Consider the following 17,119-nt stretch of genomic DNA (forward strand, 5'->3'; position numbering starts at 1 on the left):
CATAATAATTAAGAAAACCATTAAAGTTACCCCATATACTATGATAAGAGTTTCCAGCTGAACCAGATTCAGAAACTTATGAGACATAAATGATCTATAGAATCAACCAAATCACAGACGCCCAAAGAATGACAAATTTGAATATTTGTCACACTACTTCCCACAAATAGAAATCTTAATTATGATGCCACTTCAAAAATTGAATCAATGAATAATTGACAACTAAAAAGAACAACTTTAACAATAGTCATACATGAAGACATGAATCTGGGGTTGCCGAGTTCGAGTGACAGAAATAATACTCAAAAAACGATGAGAAAGGTGGACAACCGTTTTGAATGGAGATAAATAATTGATTCATGCGGAATTGTACACTTTCAACTATACGATTAAAATTCATATGTCATTATATTAAAAATCTCCATTCGTCATTTCTAAAGTGAATCCCCATTTTTCATTTTGAAGAATACAATGCTTGAGTATATTTTCGGCCGTTTTTCAATTCTGATAGATTTTGTTAATCTCATCAGCTTTATATTAAAACTAAACTTAGAAAGTCAACACTATGTGAACTACAAACGTAAAGAGGCCAATACATTAGAACTTACCAAAGTGAAATTGATTGAAACATCGCAAGAGATTCATGAAAGAATCTCTTGCGATGAAGCTTAAGCTCTTGCCTTCTCGTTCTTCTTCCACTAGAGGCGAGCATGTGGATTGCTGGCTTAGTGAACACAAAACCGTCAGCGAAGGTGCTTGGTACTTGGATTAGTGGGCCTACAGTTTCATCATTGGAAAAGGATTCAAAAAAGTTCTCCAAATTTAGCTAACAATTTTTGTATGAAACATCGCAAGAGATTCATGAAAGAATTTAGAAGAGGTTACAAAATCAATCATTGTTTCACAGTTTCATTAGGTATTGAAAGGACAAAAACTTTCATGAATTGGAGCCATTGTTTCATGAATTCACTACAAGAAAAATGCACATTTTTAACACGACAGAAGTGCTATAATATGTCATTTATAGCGTTTTCATAAATGCTATTTTATGCCCCTGTTATAGTAGGTGTCCCACATACGATAACATTTTTTTAGTATGCTATTGTAAGTCGTTTTATTATAACATTAACCAAATGCTTTAATATACTTTCTTGTAACACATGTTTTGTGCTGTTTTATATTATGTTGTAGCATTTTTGTTTCGCTATACGAATATATTAATTTGATTTATATAAATTTATAATTGAATCCTATTTTGCATAATTTTTTAAATTGGATTTATATACTATTTATATATTACATAAATCATCAAAATACATAACATTAATATCAAATTAACCAAAACAAGTTTTACATAACATCATACCAAGTCTTATACTAACATCGTAAGTGACACCAAGTCTTACACAAAATAAACTAACATTAGACAAACTTCTTAAGCTAAGATAGCAACTTGCACTTCGTACATCAGTTTACCTTCATTCCTCCCATGGCCATACCCATCGTAAGCTTGACTTCAGTCTCTTTGCATCTTTCAGTCTTTTAGTGTAAATATATCTCCCTGGAAACATTATGTATTGGCATCCACCAACCTATTCAGTTCAAAAAAACAATACTAAAGTAAATTAGAGATGGCTTTTCAATAGTCTGTCCAAGAAAGCAAAACAATTCAGCTAGTTAAGCACCTGCATTCCAAAATGCACGTCTCTAGATATGTATATAAAACTTAAGAAGAAGCTAGTCCCCAAGTATACTAACACTATGATTGATACCAGATCTGCTCCAGTTTCTCTGATCACATGCTCCACGTAATCTCAGACAAGAACATATGATTTGATGTTCATTGCAAGATGGTAACATGATTGTGCATACACAAATCTGAAGCTAGATAAGAAATAAAGACCTGAACTTTAAGCTCCACAACTGCAAGCTCATTTTTGATGTTAGTTATCGCATCTTCATGTGTTTTAAGCTGCAAAAATATTTCAGTAGTCAACAAACAAGTTAAATTACTTGTTTTGATACAATGGATGTTTTTACAAAGAAAATAGATGAAGTAAAGTAGCATGTTTCTGTGCCCTAAAATTCACTTACACCTAGGTGATTTATCTTACTTTCATCACGAATACTTCCATGTGAGTACTAATTAGTATGCAAGAAGCAAAACGAATAAGTAAAACCAACGCCCATTCCAAACACACAAGCCACACTCCAACAAAAATATCCAAAAGAAAAGAGAACCCGTTAGACCCGTTAGCTAACTGACAACAAACTTGATCATCGACAACCATTTCACTGTTTCAGTGATACTATTAATTTAAAGAGAATATGAGTTCATAATCGTACCTGGAGACCAACTGATTCGAATCTTAAGCACCCACCAAAGATAAACTATACCTCTTCTCTACTCTTATACGTGTTAATGACTTGGAAGGTAGAATCTTAAGGACCTGCAAGTTTCAACAGCAACACCACAAACCAAAATCAACACAAAACAGTTCAAAACTCTAATTTTTATTCACAACAATGAGATTTTTATTCACAAAACTGTTCTAGTAATACTAATATCAAATGAGATATGTAAATCTAATAGGAATAAGCTTACAGAACACCAAACAATGTTAAGTAACAAGCAAGCCAATAATGAGGCAATTCGTCGAACACCTGGAGGGCATAAAAAGCATCATCAGTTTTTCGGCCAAAAGCTTATAAGATTTTAATCTAACCCAAATCGATCAACTGAACCCTAACAAAATCTAACCCAAGTGCTCATAAATCTATTGAACCCTAACAAAATCGTACCTGCGGATGCAAAAGAGAAGGATAAAGAGGGAGGAGGCTGACGCAATTGAAGAACCGAGCGTCGAAGATGGTTTGGGGCTTCAAGCCAACGAAATCGAAAGCTATGGTTTAGGGTATCTGAGGCAAGCGACGAAGATGGAAAATGATTCATTTATAGAATTTAAGAAGAAGAGGAATTTGGGGATGAAATTGATAGAATCCAATAGATCCAGGGGTGTATAATCATATGGAGAGAGTGACGAGGTAAAGGAGAGCTGAGGAGAAGTGAATAATCTAGGAAGAAAGGAAGAATCGAGGAAGATAGCGGAGAGGTAAAGGAGAGAAAGAGGATAGAGAAAATATATAGAAATTAGGGTTTGGTTTTTAATTTGAGCGTTTTCTTATTTTTTTGGCTAAGTGTTGGTGCTCTGGGCAAATTTTCGATAAATATTTAGCGGTCATAAGTGATTTTAGTTTCGGCTCTGTTATTATAGGGCTTAGCGTTTCTGAAATGCTATAATATAGTTACTAAAATTCGAGTACCATCTTTAATAGCAGATGCGAAAAATGCGCTATCGTAATGTACTATCAATGCTCATATTTTTTGTAGTGATTGTTTCACAGTTTCATCATTGTTTCGCTCCAATTAGACGTGAAAAAAAATGCAATTGAAAGGACATATTTTTTGTTTTATTAAATTTTCGAGGAAAAACCACAACCCTAATTAATTGCAACTTCTCTTTTTTTTTTTCTTTTTTTTTTGTCAACCAATTACAACTTCTCTAATGGCGTTTGGTCTCTAACTAAACATAAAAAAACTCATTAATTTGACTATGATACTCACCACCTCTTATAATAAAAACCTAAAATCGTTCTCCTCTCTTAGCTTTTAGTTGTCAGTGAAATCATTCATGAAATCGAATAGGGTGTGGCGTCTCAGCGGAATCAAAGGAAAATCACTACTACGATGGCCGGCGAAGAGATCAAATAGAAGACGGGTGAACGTATGATTGTTCATAGGAGATCCTCTCAATTTTTGAATCAACGATGATTAATGATGCAGAATACGATATCTCGATAGAGGAACAAAAATTGGAGCGAAAACAAAGACTTTTTCAAAGAATAAATAGTGAGTTATTAGAAGAAATTTATATATTAGAACGAGGAGGTGTGAGATGTAACATATATATTAGAACGCAGAGGTATATATGAGATGTAACAATTGCAAACCTTGGCTGCGAAGAAGTGAGATGAAAGAAGACAAACATTGAAAAAGAAAAAGAACATGAATCTCAACCGTTTGATCAAATACATTTAATCTGGATCATTGGTTTTTTTCCTTTTTTTTAATATGTTGATGACGTCAGCAGACCCAAAACAGTGGGTTTGCTATTATATATAGATACTATTCAGATTGTTAATTACTACTATTTTACGTACTTGCAGAGTTACAAAATTTCAGCCTAACAGTAACAGAAAAATAAACGAAAGATGAAATTAATGACTGATCGCAATAGTAAGCAATACGGCCAACCGCATAATTCAAACAGCCACCCACCTATCCGTTTAGTTGCCGCTTTTTTTTTTAACGTCGAGACACGGGCGCGTGCACCACACGCGCGTAACCCTTTTTTCTCCCAAACTTTCTTTTCTCGAGCCGCCGTCGATTTTTCCGTTTTGAGGCTGGAGTGCGGTGGCTCTTCAGCACCGGCTTCGGCCTCCCCCTTTGTAGCTTTCCGTCAGTTTCGTCGCTTGGGCAATTCTGATTTTCAAGGTTTTGCTCTGAATTTCCGGCGAGTGGTGAGGAGTTCCGCCGTGTGCGACGGCCACTCCATGGTGTTGTCGCTGCTTCTCTGTCCAGATCTCGTCGCTTGTCGACGGCGTGAGATCAGGCGGAGTCCAGCGAGGATCTCCTTTTAGATCTCCTCCTCCCTCGCGTCTCCTACGGCGGTCTAAGCTCGGCAGTCGCTTGGCCTCGCTTCTCCGTCTTCTCAGGTTACGCAGCTTCCAAGCTTTTGCCTGGAATATCCGCCTTGTCTCGACCTGCTTTTCTGGTGGTTTTGGTTGTTTTCCGATTTGACTTTTCGCTCGAGGACGGCTGAGTCTTTGAAGAAAACCGCCGTTGTCCCCTCCATGTTGGTCGATACATCTGTTGGAGTTTGTGGCGTTTGGAGCAGTTCTCGGTGGCTATGCTGAAGCTGCTTGGTCCTGCGGCTGTGGTCTCTTCACCGTTTTAGCCGCTGATCCTCGACAGCTCTTGTTACTCTCCTTCTTATAGAAGTTCAGGGCTTAGTTTCCTCCCGGTTCTCTTTGGGCTCTTTCTCTCGACGATTAGGCTTGGCGTTTGAATGAGCACTTCTCTGTTGGTCAATTTTGCTAGAGGACAGCAGCAAAAGTATTAGGAGAGTGGTCGTTGTGGCAAGTCAAGTATGAAGCTTCATCTCTTTAGCTCAATTAATGCCTTTGGGTAGCTGCGGTGGTGCTGGCTTTGGTGAAGGTTTAGCCTTCGGTGGCGGCTAATTTGCTTTCTCCAATTTGTTAGTGCCACATGTATTCTTGTCTAGTTGTTTTTGCTTCAAGCCTTGGTTTTGATTGTATCTTGTTGTTGACGTTGCTTTGAGTTGGAGTAAGCATTGCATTGGTTTTGCCACTCGTTGTGTTTCGTTCTGTGTCCTAGAGGAGCTAGTAAGGCTATTGGCGTTCGATGTGGTTTTGGTTTGTATAATCTTGCTCTGTGCTAGCCGACTTCGGGAATGAACTTGGTAGAGGGAGCTCGCATTGTTCGTATTGTTTGGTTCGTGAAGTTCCGTTTTGAGAAAGCTCATGGATGTGATTTTCAGGTTGCTCTCTCATGACGCGGGGTGACGTATGGGATCAAGGACTTTGAGTTATCTGCCGTTGACGGCTCAATCTCGGACTTCCAGTGAAAGGCTTCTAGTGATAACAGTTTTTCGCAATTCGGCTTCTACTATTTGCAGTTGCCCTTCATCTCTAACAACAAATTCGGGAAGAACAATCAAAATCGTCATCGCTTTATCTAATCCCTTTAGCTTCACGGTTTTGGTTGAATAGATGGACTGAATTCTAGATATGTCTTATGCTTCCATTTTTAATGAAATATTTCCATTTTTTTTTTCTTTTTGCACACAATTAGAAGAAAAAAAGATGTCACACGTCAAAACTTAATAATTATTATGAGTAAACTATCAGAGCATACACAATAGTAAACTTTATGTATGGGTGTGAGTATTAAAATATTCAAAAGTAAGAGAACAGTGCACTTGGAATGCGTATGCGAGTGTTAGTTTACAACCGAGTGTGAGGGGCAGGTGTCTTTGTTTGGTTGGTTCTGATTTTTTTTATATTAAAAAATTGTTTTCATCTCTCCTCTCTGTTCCTTCGATGAAAACAAATTTTCATCTTTCCTCTGTGTTCCTCCTCTGTTCCTCATCTCTCCTCTCTCCTCTCTAACTTTATTTTACTAATTTAATTTGCCTCACATCTATCTTCTTGAGTGCCGCACTGCTGATGCTCTCAGAGTGAGATTTGGTGCCAAACGTGACTTAAAAGGCTTTCTCTCATCGTCAATCCACAAAATCAATTCAAATAGAGAAACACGTTTTAACTTTTTTAAATGGTTTTTTTTTTTTTTTTTTTTTGAATGTAATGTTAAATTATATTCAAAGAAAAATATCGATTTTACAACTCGTGTAACGTTCATCTTAAATCAAATCATAATTGAAATCTGAAACTCAAAAGAATTTAAAGTCTTGATTCAAACCACCTTTGCAATCCTTTGTCGTATCTACCATCACCCAACTGTTTGATGGAAGAGAGTGTGTTCCGAGTATGCTTGTCGATCCAGCCGATTAGTTGACCTGCTGAGTTATGAGCTTCCCCATGTCGTCTACCATTCCGCTCACGCCAGATTGCGTATACTGATGCTTGAAAGATGTAACGAGCCAAGAAGCTCTCTGTTCTGTTTTGCTGCATATTGGAGATATAATCGATGATAGAGTGCCAAGCTGTTGAGTACCTTGTTTTGAAAATATTCTTTGCTAAAGCAGCCCAAATCTCTGAACCGTATTCGCATTGAAAGAAGAGATGGTCCCGGGTTTCTAAAACATTGTTGCAGAGCACACAACCCGCTGGTGAATCTGTGTTCCATTTTTCCATCCTGTCTCCAGTTGTTAACCTGTTTAAAGATGCAAGCCAGACACAACACGAGTATTTCGGAGTCGCATGAGGGAACCAAACTCCCTTGTGCCATGCGACCTCATTTGCGGTGGTTCTTATTCTGTTCCATGCGTCTTTGGTGGAGAAACTGTTTTTGAATATGTCATTTTTGCCTTGCCATAGCACAATGTCTGGATCCCTTGTGCGATTCTCTTTTGCTGCCTGAAGAGTGTCTTCTATTTGGTTTAGAGCTGCTGTGCGATGTCTTCTTCTTCGGCGGGTGGACCACGCTTCAGCAACAGAGAGACTGCGGTTAATTCCCAGATCGATCACTCCTCTGTCCCCAGTTATATCCTTTATTTTGCCTAGCTCCGACCAGTTGTCATACCAAAAGGATGTGGCTTCTCCATTTCGGATATCCACTTTACAAAATGTTTGCGCCACTGCTCTGTACTTAAGCAACTTTCTCTAAATCCATGATCCTAAAACTTTTTGAAATGGTTTTCACTTTGATTCTTTGAACATAATTTTGTTGACAGGGAGGTTTCACGTATACGCATTAAAACTTATTTGCCAACTTTTTTTTGTTTTTTTTTAAATCCAGTTACTCGCTGAGGAATAGGATTATATGGTTCATGTTAGGTTTTAAAATTTAATATATGATGTAATGTTATTATATTATACAGAGTGTTATTATTGGTTATAAAGTTCAGCTAAACAGTAAAAGAACAATAAACAAAAGCAAAGAATAAAGATTGATCGTAACAGAAAGCAGTAGCAACTAGCAATTGCAAATCCAAATCTTTAGCCGAATCTGTTTTCTGTTACCGACCATCTTAGGTCCAAAACCTTGTCTAGAAAAGAAACTCTTATGACCGCCGGTTTGTTATTGAGGCTGAGGTAGTGAGTATTTGGTCGGTGTATGGCTGCTACTCTTGGTATTTAATTAGAAGATAGAATTATAGTTCTTACAGCCAATCGGGAATTAATCGAAGTTCTTAAATACAAGTAGACTAGTTGATGAACACTTGAGAGGTTCCTTATTTTTTGTTTCTCTTTTGCAAGCAATCGGGAAATCTTATATATATTTCTTTTAGTAAACGTTTTGTTTCACGAGTCAAATGCACTTTCTTTGTGTAGTTGAAAACAATATGATCTAGCTTGAGTAAAGTGTGGGTAGTATTAGGAAGCTTCAGTTTTGTTATATTTAGCATAAATAATTAAATATAAAGATTAACAACAACAAAAATGACAACGAACAATCCCAGTAAGATAGTAATATAATTGAGAGACGATATTATTATTTAGCATAAATGACGATTAACGACAATAGAAATGAAAACTAGCAATCCCAATAAGACTTGAGAGACTGAACAACCAACGAGAGTTTCTGATAACCTTGGACCAAGTCATATTCTTCACATAAGCCAAGTACTATCAACATGATCGAAGAAGGTTCGAACAAAATGATCTTCATCAATCATTCCTTCTTCAATATCAAATCTTCTGAGGTTCCCTGTGGCTTCATCGTAATACAACACTCTTCTCCCGAACCGAGTACCACGAGTTGGTGCGAAAACAAGAAGTTCTCCTGTTCCAATGGTACCTTTAAAATAATAATCCTCGTTATCAACCGTTTCTTTCCAACGAGGAATCTCAATGCGCTTTCTCTCCCAATTTCCAGCAACTTCCTTCCTAACCAAAATTTTAAAAACTCCATTGCCATTCGAGTCAATGTCAAAGTTGCCCTCATCCACTAAGGCAATATCCCTTTTGTAATTCACCAAATTCCAGTAATTATAATCAAAGTTGACTTCGTTAGGCAACTCAATGACACTAAAATCTTCAGAACTCACTTTGAAACTCATTACCACAGATTTGTGGTTAATGAAACGCTTACCATATCTCTCCTACTTGGGACGCAATCCTGCAGATTAAAAGAAAAGAGAAATCACTCAAATTTGATAAATCCCTAGTTTATAGAAGAATCACTAAGAGCATCTCCATCAATGGTGTCTCATTGAGAAACTCTCTCTTAAAAAAAATATAAAAAAGTTAAAAAGTAAAAAAGAGAAAGGAGAGAAGGTCTCAGAATGTCTCATTTGAGAAACTTGAGAAACCCACTAAACCACTTGCTTTTCATTTATTGTTTCAATTTTATATTTATAATTAAAAAATAATTATATAGCTGAAATTTATTAAAATACTAATATTTTTTTTGTTTGAGAAACTCAAAGAATATTTTTGGAGATGGTCTAAGTCGGCAAATACAATTGGGCCAACTTAGGTGGGCCTTTTTGGTATTTACTTGGTCAATGGGATTCAGCAAATTACTACTGTTTTTGTAGAAATTTTTTTTTTTTTTTTTCCGTCAAGAAATATTCTATTTACAATCGTTACTCTTTTGAGTTTCTTTCTTCAGTTCTACAATTAAGTCTTCTACTTTTATTTTATTTTGATAACTAAAATTCTAAATCAACTAATTTTAAAAAGCAAAAAGTTTATAATTTTTTTGCAACAAAAAAAACGAATCGTCACTCTCAGACCGGAGAATAATACCTTCTAGAAGTATTTATGTGATAAAATTGTAATGATCAACTAGATGTTAACCCGCGGTACACCGCGGATCTATATTTTTATTAAATAAAAAAATTGAATATTTTTTTTAAGATGATTTATAAATATATGCTACTGTATAGTACACCTTGGGACAATATTTTATAACTAATAATTAGAAATTTTAAATTGTATTTATTTTATTAATATTGTTTGTCTTGTTTTGTTTAGTGTTTAAGATTGTATAATTGTATTTAGATTGTTAATTCTAGGATTTTACCCGTAGTATATCATCTCATATTAATATCGACCAAAACCCGTCTCACCATATAACTCTGTCCCGTGAAATTAAACGTCATTTTGTCATTTTATTATAAAGTTCAAATATTTATAATACTTGAAACTTCATAAAAGTTTAATATCAACCCAAACTTCATAATTATATTTTGATTGTTATATTTAGGATTTCACCCGTAGTATACCGTCTCGTATTAATATTTTTTATAAATATTTATAATATTTAAACTTCTTATAAATTCGTATAAAGTTCAAATATTTATAATAGTTGAAACTTCATAAAAGTTTTAATATCGACCCAAACTTCATAATTGTATTTTGATTGTTATATTTAGGATTTCACCCGTAGTATACTGTCCTGTATTAATATCTTTTATAAATATTTATAATATTTAAACTTTTTATAAATTCTTCTAAAAATTCAAATATTTATAATATTTGAAACTTCATAAAAGTTTTAATATTATACATATTTAAAACGTTTAATAAAGTTAAACTTTTTCTAAGTAAATTCATAAAATTATTATATAAATGTGATCAAATTACATATATATTTTGTTTTTAAAACATTCCTATTGTTGATCCTTGCTTAAGTAGTACACCACATTACTCTTTCTCCAATAATACTTTCACGCTTAAAAAATGAGATCAAATCAAAAGAGGATTGCTATAAACTTCTACTTTCGTGCAAGAAAAAATAAACAAATTAAATTAAGAATTATATGGGTGAAATTAAATAAACAAATCAAATTAAATATTGTTACGATCTATTTTAAGTAATCTATATTTATGTCAATGAATAAAAATTAATTATTTGCTAAACTGAGTAGAAATTGATTTTCAAATTATTATTCTTTCCAAAATCTTAACTAAAGATTTGAGCATTAAACGTTTTTAAAATGTATTTATAGTAAGTGATTAATTTTTCCTAAAATTTCTATAACAGTTGTATAAAATTCAGTTAGTTGTTTAGGCAAATAATTAATGGATTAAGATCAACGTGATTATTGCTAATTGATCTGTTAAAAAGAAATGTTAGTGTTTTATGTAAAGTTAATATGAAAAGATTTAAAATGATTTTTGTGATTTTGTTTTGTTTTTAGTTTGGATTTTAATCCAACCACTCTTTCTTTGAATTGTTTAAAAGATTATATAGTAGAATTTAAAGGAACAATAGATGAGATAAGATATGTGATATTAATTAGTTTAGATTGTGAATATATTCGAAATCAATTAGAGAATAAAGTTATTAAGTTACGATTAATGTGGCAATTAGTTTAGGTAATAATAACAAACTGAATTCTGCGAATGGTAAATGCTAAGTATCCGGAGATGATTAATATGGAAATAGTATAAGAATATGTAAATGAATTAAAGACAACATGACTTTATTTATCAGTTTGAAATTAAGACAACATCCCTAAAATTGCTTATCCAATATCCGAATAGACTAAAACCGGGTCAAACCCGGATCCAAAAGAATTAAAGCAAAAATGTACTATAAAAATGTATATGTAGATGGCTTCAATGCCAAGAAGTTTTAACAATTAACATACACATATAATCTGGAAAAACAGAAAAAAGAAGGAAAGTTCATATCTTCGTTCAAACATCAATTAGACAAATATAGAAGTTTCAAACGTTGGTTACAGCTTTTATTGTTTGAGCTTTCGAAATAGAAGCAGCAAAGTTGAAGTTTTGAATTAACAAAAGAAAAAAGAAACCAAAGAAGTTGGAGAGTAATCATCAACATGAGAGAAAGATGAGTCAAAGTGTCTTTGTATCTCAAAAGAGTTATATATTCCCTTTCTTTTTTTTAAGAGAAGGCAAAAGCAGGAGTGGTCTTGAAATCGAGCTCCCAGAGATCAAATGTTCCTTTGACGAAATTGTAGTGACCTCCTCTTATCGCAAGTGTGTTCTTCACTACCGCAGCTCTCACGAATGGGTACGAAAGCAAGTTTCCAAGCGACACATTCACAGCTTCCTGCACAAGATAAAACATATTTGTCAATAAGCCATTTCTCTTTCTCTTCTCAAGAACATAAGTAAACAGAGCAAAGATTGTTATTATTACCTTCTCACATTTGTTGCATTGCTCATCGTAGCTCAGGTCTTTATGTTCCTCCTTGATCTTGTTCCTCGCTGATGCGCCTATCTTCACCCAGTTTTCTATGAAGTCACTGCCATTTTAAAGAGGATTTCATCGTGTTAGAGATCGAATAATCTTATCATCTCAAAGAGTCAAACTATCCCACAAGAAAGTGATATATCGAACAATCTTGATTCATAACTCAGGCCAAATCAAGGTTAATTAGGTTTTTGATTACCTCTGAGTTGGGGCAGCATCATCTTCAATGTTCATGAGTCCCTTAATGCCACCACAACAGCTATGGCCTATCACCAAAATGTTCTCCACCTACAAATAAATTGACACTATTAAAAAAAAAAAACTGTTGACTCTGAATAAAAAGTAGTTGCAAGTTGATGCATTAGTACCCATTTCTAATATCGAACATTATCCAATTTCAAAAAAAGATAATCCTAGTGGTGGCTAAAGGGAAAAGGAGAACAGGGGTTTGGTGGATGAAATGGGTCCAAATAACACAATGACTAGACATCAACTTTTAGTAAGAACCATGTGCAAGCAAAAATGCTTAACAACGACTTATAATATAATAAGCACACTACCAAAAGAGCCAAACTTTGGATGATTACTGATTAGAAAAGAAACAAAGTTTGCTTATCCTTAAAAATAGGGATAGTTTTTCCATGTACCTTGAGATGTACAACTGCGTATTCGACGGCGGCTCCAACTCCAGAGTGTCTCTTCTGAAAAGATTATCAAAGCCAACTTTTGTGTTAGTTATTTGATCTCAGACAACAACAACTCTTGTGAATTGTAATGGTTTGGTAATAAACCTGGTCAAAAGGTGGAACCATATTGGCAATGTTTCTGACCACAAAAGCATCACCAGGTTGGAAATTCAAGATGTGAGATGGACAAACTCTAGAATCAGAACAAGCAAACACCAGAAACTGCCATAATCATAAAATCATTTTCAAATTCATTACCTCTATAATAAGAAAGTGGACCATCTCTCGTTTCAATAATTGTTTTTGCTTATTCATAAAGTCAAACATCATCGTTGGATTATTAAAGCTTTCACACTCTTTTGTTCGTATTAACCTAATTTCTTACTAGGTATTAGTCAAACAAATAAAATAGTAAATGAACAGAGAGAAAGTTAAAACCTTTGGGCTCTGACCCTTGGCAAGATCATTGAACAAAGCACTATTTTTCCTGGAAAAAAAAAATATGAACAGAGAGATTTCATCAAAATTCATGATCAACCTTAAAAATTCAGAATTTCTTTAATGTTTCTGTTACTGCATATAGACTAATTGGAATATCCCATTTAATCCCTTTTTAATCTAAGCACGATCCAACTAATTTAATTAGCTTTTAATCACCTTTTTTAGCACTATCCCATGAAAAAAACCGTAATATATACTAATAGTCTAATAGAATATGAAAAATAAAGGTAGATATATCATTAATGATTACTTTATTCAAATACAAAAAAAAATATGGACCATTCCACCGTCATGAAAAATTCTTTACAGAACAAAAACGAATTTAATTATATTCCTTTCCTTAAATAACGATAAAAAGTTAAGTAATTTAATAATTTTAATTTGTTGATAAAAAAAATTAATAATTTTAATTTATACTCACAAATATTTCTCAGTTTTGAATTGAGTAAAACCGGTCTTGATTCGTTCAATAGCGTCTGAATTGTCGGAGTCAAGCTCCTTTAGCTCCGCCGTCAACGCTTTGATCTTCGCGGCGGCGACGTTTCCGAGATCGGCTTTCGTACTGCAAAAACCAAGAATCAAACAAACAAACAAAGGAAAAAACGCGGAAATGTGAAAAGCTTTTTCCCCAAGGTAAGTTGATCCAACGGTCAGGATCTATCGTACGTGTACGGATTCCAAAATGTTTGGTCATGAAGAAAAAAAAACTCTGATTTTTTTCCGATTCAACGCTAATTCTTTTGCTTTGATTTTGGCGTTGATTTTGGTGAAATTAATCGCGAAATTGTGGGAAACAAAAAAAAAAAAAAACTGACGAATATGCCGACACATTTGGGGTCAGAGAGAGAGAGAGTGTGTACCTGAGAAGATCATTGAGTCCTTTAATGGCGGCTTCGTACGATTCCGTTGCCATTTCGTCTTCTTCCTAATAAAGAAAAAAAAAATATTAATCGGTGAAATTTGAAGATGCTGAAACATGGAATTGGATCTGATGAGAGAAACCTTAAAGGATCACAAAAGCAGAGGAGGTTTTTTTTTTTTTTTGGCTGGAGAGTAAAAAATCCTTATCGAAGAATGTGAAATCAGTTAATGCAGAAGTAGAGAGATGGATATTGGTATTTATAGGCCTAGATCTCTATTATGCCATTTGGTTCTCAACTCTTACATTTTTTTGAAGGGGAAAGAAAAAAAAACTCCACAAAAATGGGAAAGATTATATTTTAAAATATATATATATTTTTTGTGGGATAGTGATTGATAAAACTATTATAAAATTTTGGGGGTGAAATGTTTTGATTGAGGATGAATAAAGCATGTGCTTATGTCTCTGTGGTTTGATATGAGAATTAAAGAATGAAACATATGCGGAATTTATGATTCTCTATTCTTATTCATTTTATCATTTACGTATAAATTTGTATTCTCTGTGGTACTGATAATAAATTAATAAAAGCAAATTTCATTCCAGTTTCTACCTTATTTGACTATAACAGTTTTTGTTCCCAACCTCATTTGACCATAAAAACGATGTAAACGCAAGACAAAAAAAAAACATATGGTAATAAGTTTTTTTTTTTTTTGTGAAAGCAAATTTGGTCTGCGTCTTTTCCGATGGGCCGGTGGCCAATAGGCGTAACAGGATAAGTCAACCAAGGCAAGCCTTGCAAGCTGACACGGTCATAGGTTTTTTAACGGACTCGCCAGTTGGCAATTACGCGTCACCATTTTACTAAATTATTACTTTTTCTATATCCATTTCGTCACTTTATATCATTGGGTGCAAAATAAGTAGTATTTTTCTCATAATCACAAAAATAATTAGTATTTTGAGTTGAAATATGTATTGATCGGACTTACCGGGGAGGTCTTAGCGCAGCAGAACATGAAACATTTGCCGAATGCAGGAGCCATTATAAATGATCGCTTCCTCTGCTTCTCCTAGCGACATGTCCAGTCCAAACCCGTAATCTTGTTTTTAAAAATACATTTAAAGATAAAACTATAGAAATTTTCTCATTGTAACTTACAATCGACTACATTATTAACTACTCACGTCGGCATTCAATTTTTTTAATTCATAACAGATTTTTAATTTTATTATATTTGGAAGACTAATAATGCGATGGCTGAATCACAAAAGATTAAAATAGATGGATGATCTAAATCCGGAATGGTTCTCTGACTCTTTAGTTCCACATATAAAATATGTAATACATATTTTCAAACTCTTTTTTGGCTTAAAATGCTCAAGAAACGCAAGCTGGCTTTTCATTGGACGGAAGGTTCATTTCCAGAAACCATTATTGTATATGACTATACTCATTGCCATGAATAATTCAAGTTGTATTCTATTATATTTAAGTTCTAACCTATTTTGGGATAACAAATGGCTCCATTGCCAACAAACCATAATTCCAACAAACATCATACATATAGTCGGTCTTGGTTTTTCAAACACGAACTTGAAATGAAGTTCTTGTGTTTTCTTTTTTTAGTGCGGAAAAAAATGGATTCAGTTTTATATAGAAAAGGGTTTTACTAGTCGATAATAATTAAATTAAGGGTTTTGTGCAAAAAAACCCTCGAAGTAACCAATTTTTGCAAGAAAACCCTCAAAGTAGCCAAATTTTGTGCAAAAAAAACCCTCAAAGTAGCCAAGGTTTGTTTTGAAAAAGCGACTGTTGGAGAATTCGATTGTACAGGGAAGCAAAGGAAACAATATGGTAATAATCGATTTTGATATCTTCTTAAATTTATGATCATTGGCATGATCAAAGTAAGACATGGTGGAGCCATTTATACGAGAAGGAAAAATCTAGGGTTTAACAGAAGAATTCTGTAAAACCCGAACCCGTACCCGAATTTTAAAATACCCGAAAGGTTTTTTTTTGCAAAAATTGGTTTAATGAAGGGTTTTTTTGCAATTTGGCTACTTCGAGGGTTTTTTTGCACAAACCCACTGACGGAGTTAACGGCTGCCACGTCATCGATACACGCGAGGGCTATATTGCGGGTGACTTTTGAGATGGCGGTATTGACTTGCATTTATTTGAGATGGAGGGTTTTCTTGCAAAAATTGGCTACTTCGAGGGTTTTTTTGCACAAAACCCTTAAATTAAATAAAAGAAGATAAATTATGAAATGAAATACCTAAATGTTAGGGATGAAGAAAGAAGCTCTTGATAATGCTCTCTCTAGCTCCTCGAAAACCCTATGGGCGTGGGAACAGTTCGAAGATGATGAGGCAGAGGATTTTGGGAATTGAAATAAGTAAATAAAAACCCAAAAAAATCTTAATTCATATGTTTATTTGGGAAGAAGATTGGATATGGGTTTTTGGATTTTCGAGGTTTCAAGGAATTATGACGACCGTTCGAGCAATGTGGGGGTTCTGTTATAGGATAGAGAAAGCGAAAGGTGAGTTAAGCAGGACTTCTTCTTCTTCCATGTTACTCCCTCTGTTTCAAAATATAGGATGTTTTGCCTTAAAGCACAAAGTTTAATGAACTAATTAATTCTTTTAGTTTTTATATATTCAAGATAATTTGACCAATGATATGATTTACTGCAGAATCTAAATAGTCACAAAATTATACAAATTTAATTTTTTTGCATAAAAACTTGAATTTTTTTTCCAAAACATCTTATATTGTGAAACAAAATAAAATGGCTAAAACATCATATAATATAAAACAGAGGGAGTATTTTTTTTACTTTTTATTTGTTTCTGCTACTTATTTAGTAAAAATCATAATAAGATTTATATACTAATTGATTTTATTAGAAAACACTAAAATAATGCTAGAAGATAATCCCATGAGATTTTCTTCTATTTATATGCTTTCACATCCTTTATAATATAAAACACAAGTCACTTGTGCAATCAAATGTTGACATTTGGCAATTCATTAAAATATACAAAACTAAATTGAAAATAAATAAACATATTAAAAGAAAAAAAAAAAAAAAAAAAAACGGAAAAAAGTAATTAAAG

General features: G+C 33.8%; 2 protein-coding genes and 1 long non-coding RNA gene across 9 annotated transcripts; all 3 read right to left on the reverse strand.

Annotated features, from left to right (window-relative positions):
• Positions 1-1,296: 1,296 nt before the first annotated feature.
• Positions 1,297-3,204, reverse strand: LOC9323363. 4 transcript variants are annotated; one of them, XR_002333798.1, is made up of 6 exons: positions 2,803-3,204; positions 2,606-2,664; positions 2,347-2,450; positions 1,904-1,972; positions 1,686-1,791; positions 1,297-1,592 (listed from the first exon to the last, which is right to left on the reverse strand). It is a non-coding gene; the product is annotated as an uncharacterized LOC9323363 (long non-coding RNA). The 4 variants fall into 4 exon arrangements; XR_002333799.1 differs by having other exon boundaries at positions 1,759-1,972; XR_002333796.1 differs by having other exon boundaries at positions 1,686-1,972.
• A 5,041-nt stretch (positions 3,205-8,245) lies between these two features.
• Positions 8,246-9,032, reverse strand: LOC9323364 (putative F-box protein At1g70380). The gene has a single exon (XM_002888731.2). The coding sequence runs from the start codon at positions 8,823-8,825 to the stop codon at positions 8,376-8,378; it is 450 nt and encodes a 149-aa protein (XP_002888777.1). The 5' UTR covers positions 8,826-9,032; the 3' UTR covers positions 8,246-8,375.
• A 2,361-nt stretch (positions 9,033-11,393) lies between these two features.
• Positions 11,394-16,430, reverse strand: LOC9324841 (beta carbonic anhydrase 4). 4 transcript variants are annotated; one of them, XM_021035491.1, is made up of 10 exons: positions 16,276-16,430; positions 14,983-15,063; positions 13,986-14,050; positions 13,547-13,687; positions 13,063-13,111; positions 12,730-12,846; positions 12,586-12,639; positions 12,138-12,226; positions 11,885-11,990; positions 11,394-11,794 (listed from the first exon to the last, which is right to left on the reverse strand). In XM_021035491.1, exons 2-10 carry the CDS (start codon positions 15,034-15,036, stop codon positions 11,627-11,629), a joined length of 843 nt encoding a protein of 280 aa, XP_020891150.1. In that variant the 5' UTR covers positions 15,037-15,063; positions 16,276-16,430; the 3' UTR covers positions 11,394-11,626. The 4 variants fall into 4 exon arrangements, with proteins under 4 accessions (XP_020891150.1, XP_020891152.1, XP_020891151.1 ...); XM_021035493.1 differs by having other exon boundaries at positions 14,983-15,071; XM_021035492.1 differs by having other exon boundaries at positions 14,983-15,093.
• Positions 16,431-17,119: the final 689 nt, after the last annotated feature.

The sequence above is a fragment of the Arabidopsis lyrata genome, assembly GCF_000004255.2.
Source record: "Arabidopsis lyrata subsp. lyrata unplaced genomic scaffold ARALYscaffold_2, whole genome shotgun sequence".
Lineage (NCBI taxonomy): Eukaryota > Viridiplantae > Streptophyta > Magnoliopsida > Brassicales > Brassicaceae > Arabidopsis > Arabidopsis lyrata.

Bases quoted from the DNA above. Each gene is read 5' to 3' on its own strand.
- LOC9323364 (XM_002888731.2), bottom strand. From the start codon at position 8,825: ATGAGTTTCAAAGTGAGTTCTGAAGATTTTAGTGTCATTGAGTTGCCT.
- LOC9324841 (XM_021035491.1), bottom strand. From the start codon at position 15,036: ATGGCTCCTGCATTCGGCAAATGTTTCATGTTCTGCTGCGCTAAGACC. The intron at 12,227-12,585 runs GTACATGGAAAA...ATTTATTTGTAG, and splicing joins ACGCAGTTGTACATCTCAAG to GTGGAGAACATTTTGGTGAT. The intron at 11,795-11,884 runs GTAATAATAACA...TATCTTGTGCAG, and splicing joins AATGCAACAAATGTGAGAAG to GAAGCTGTGAATGTGTCGCT.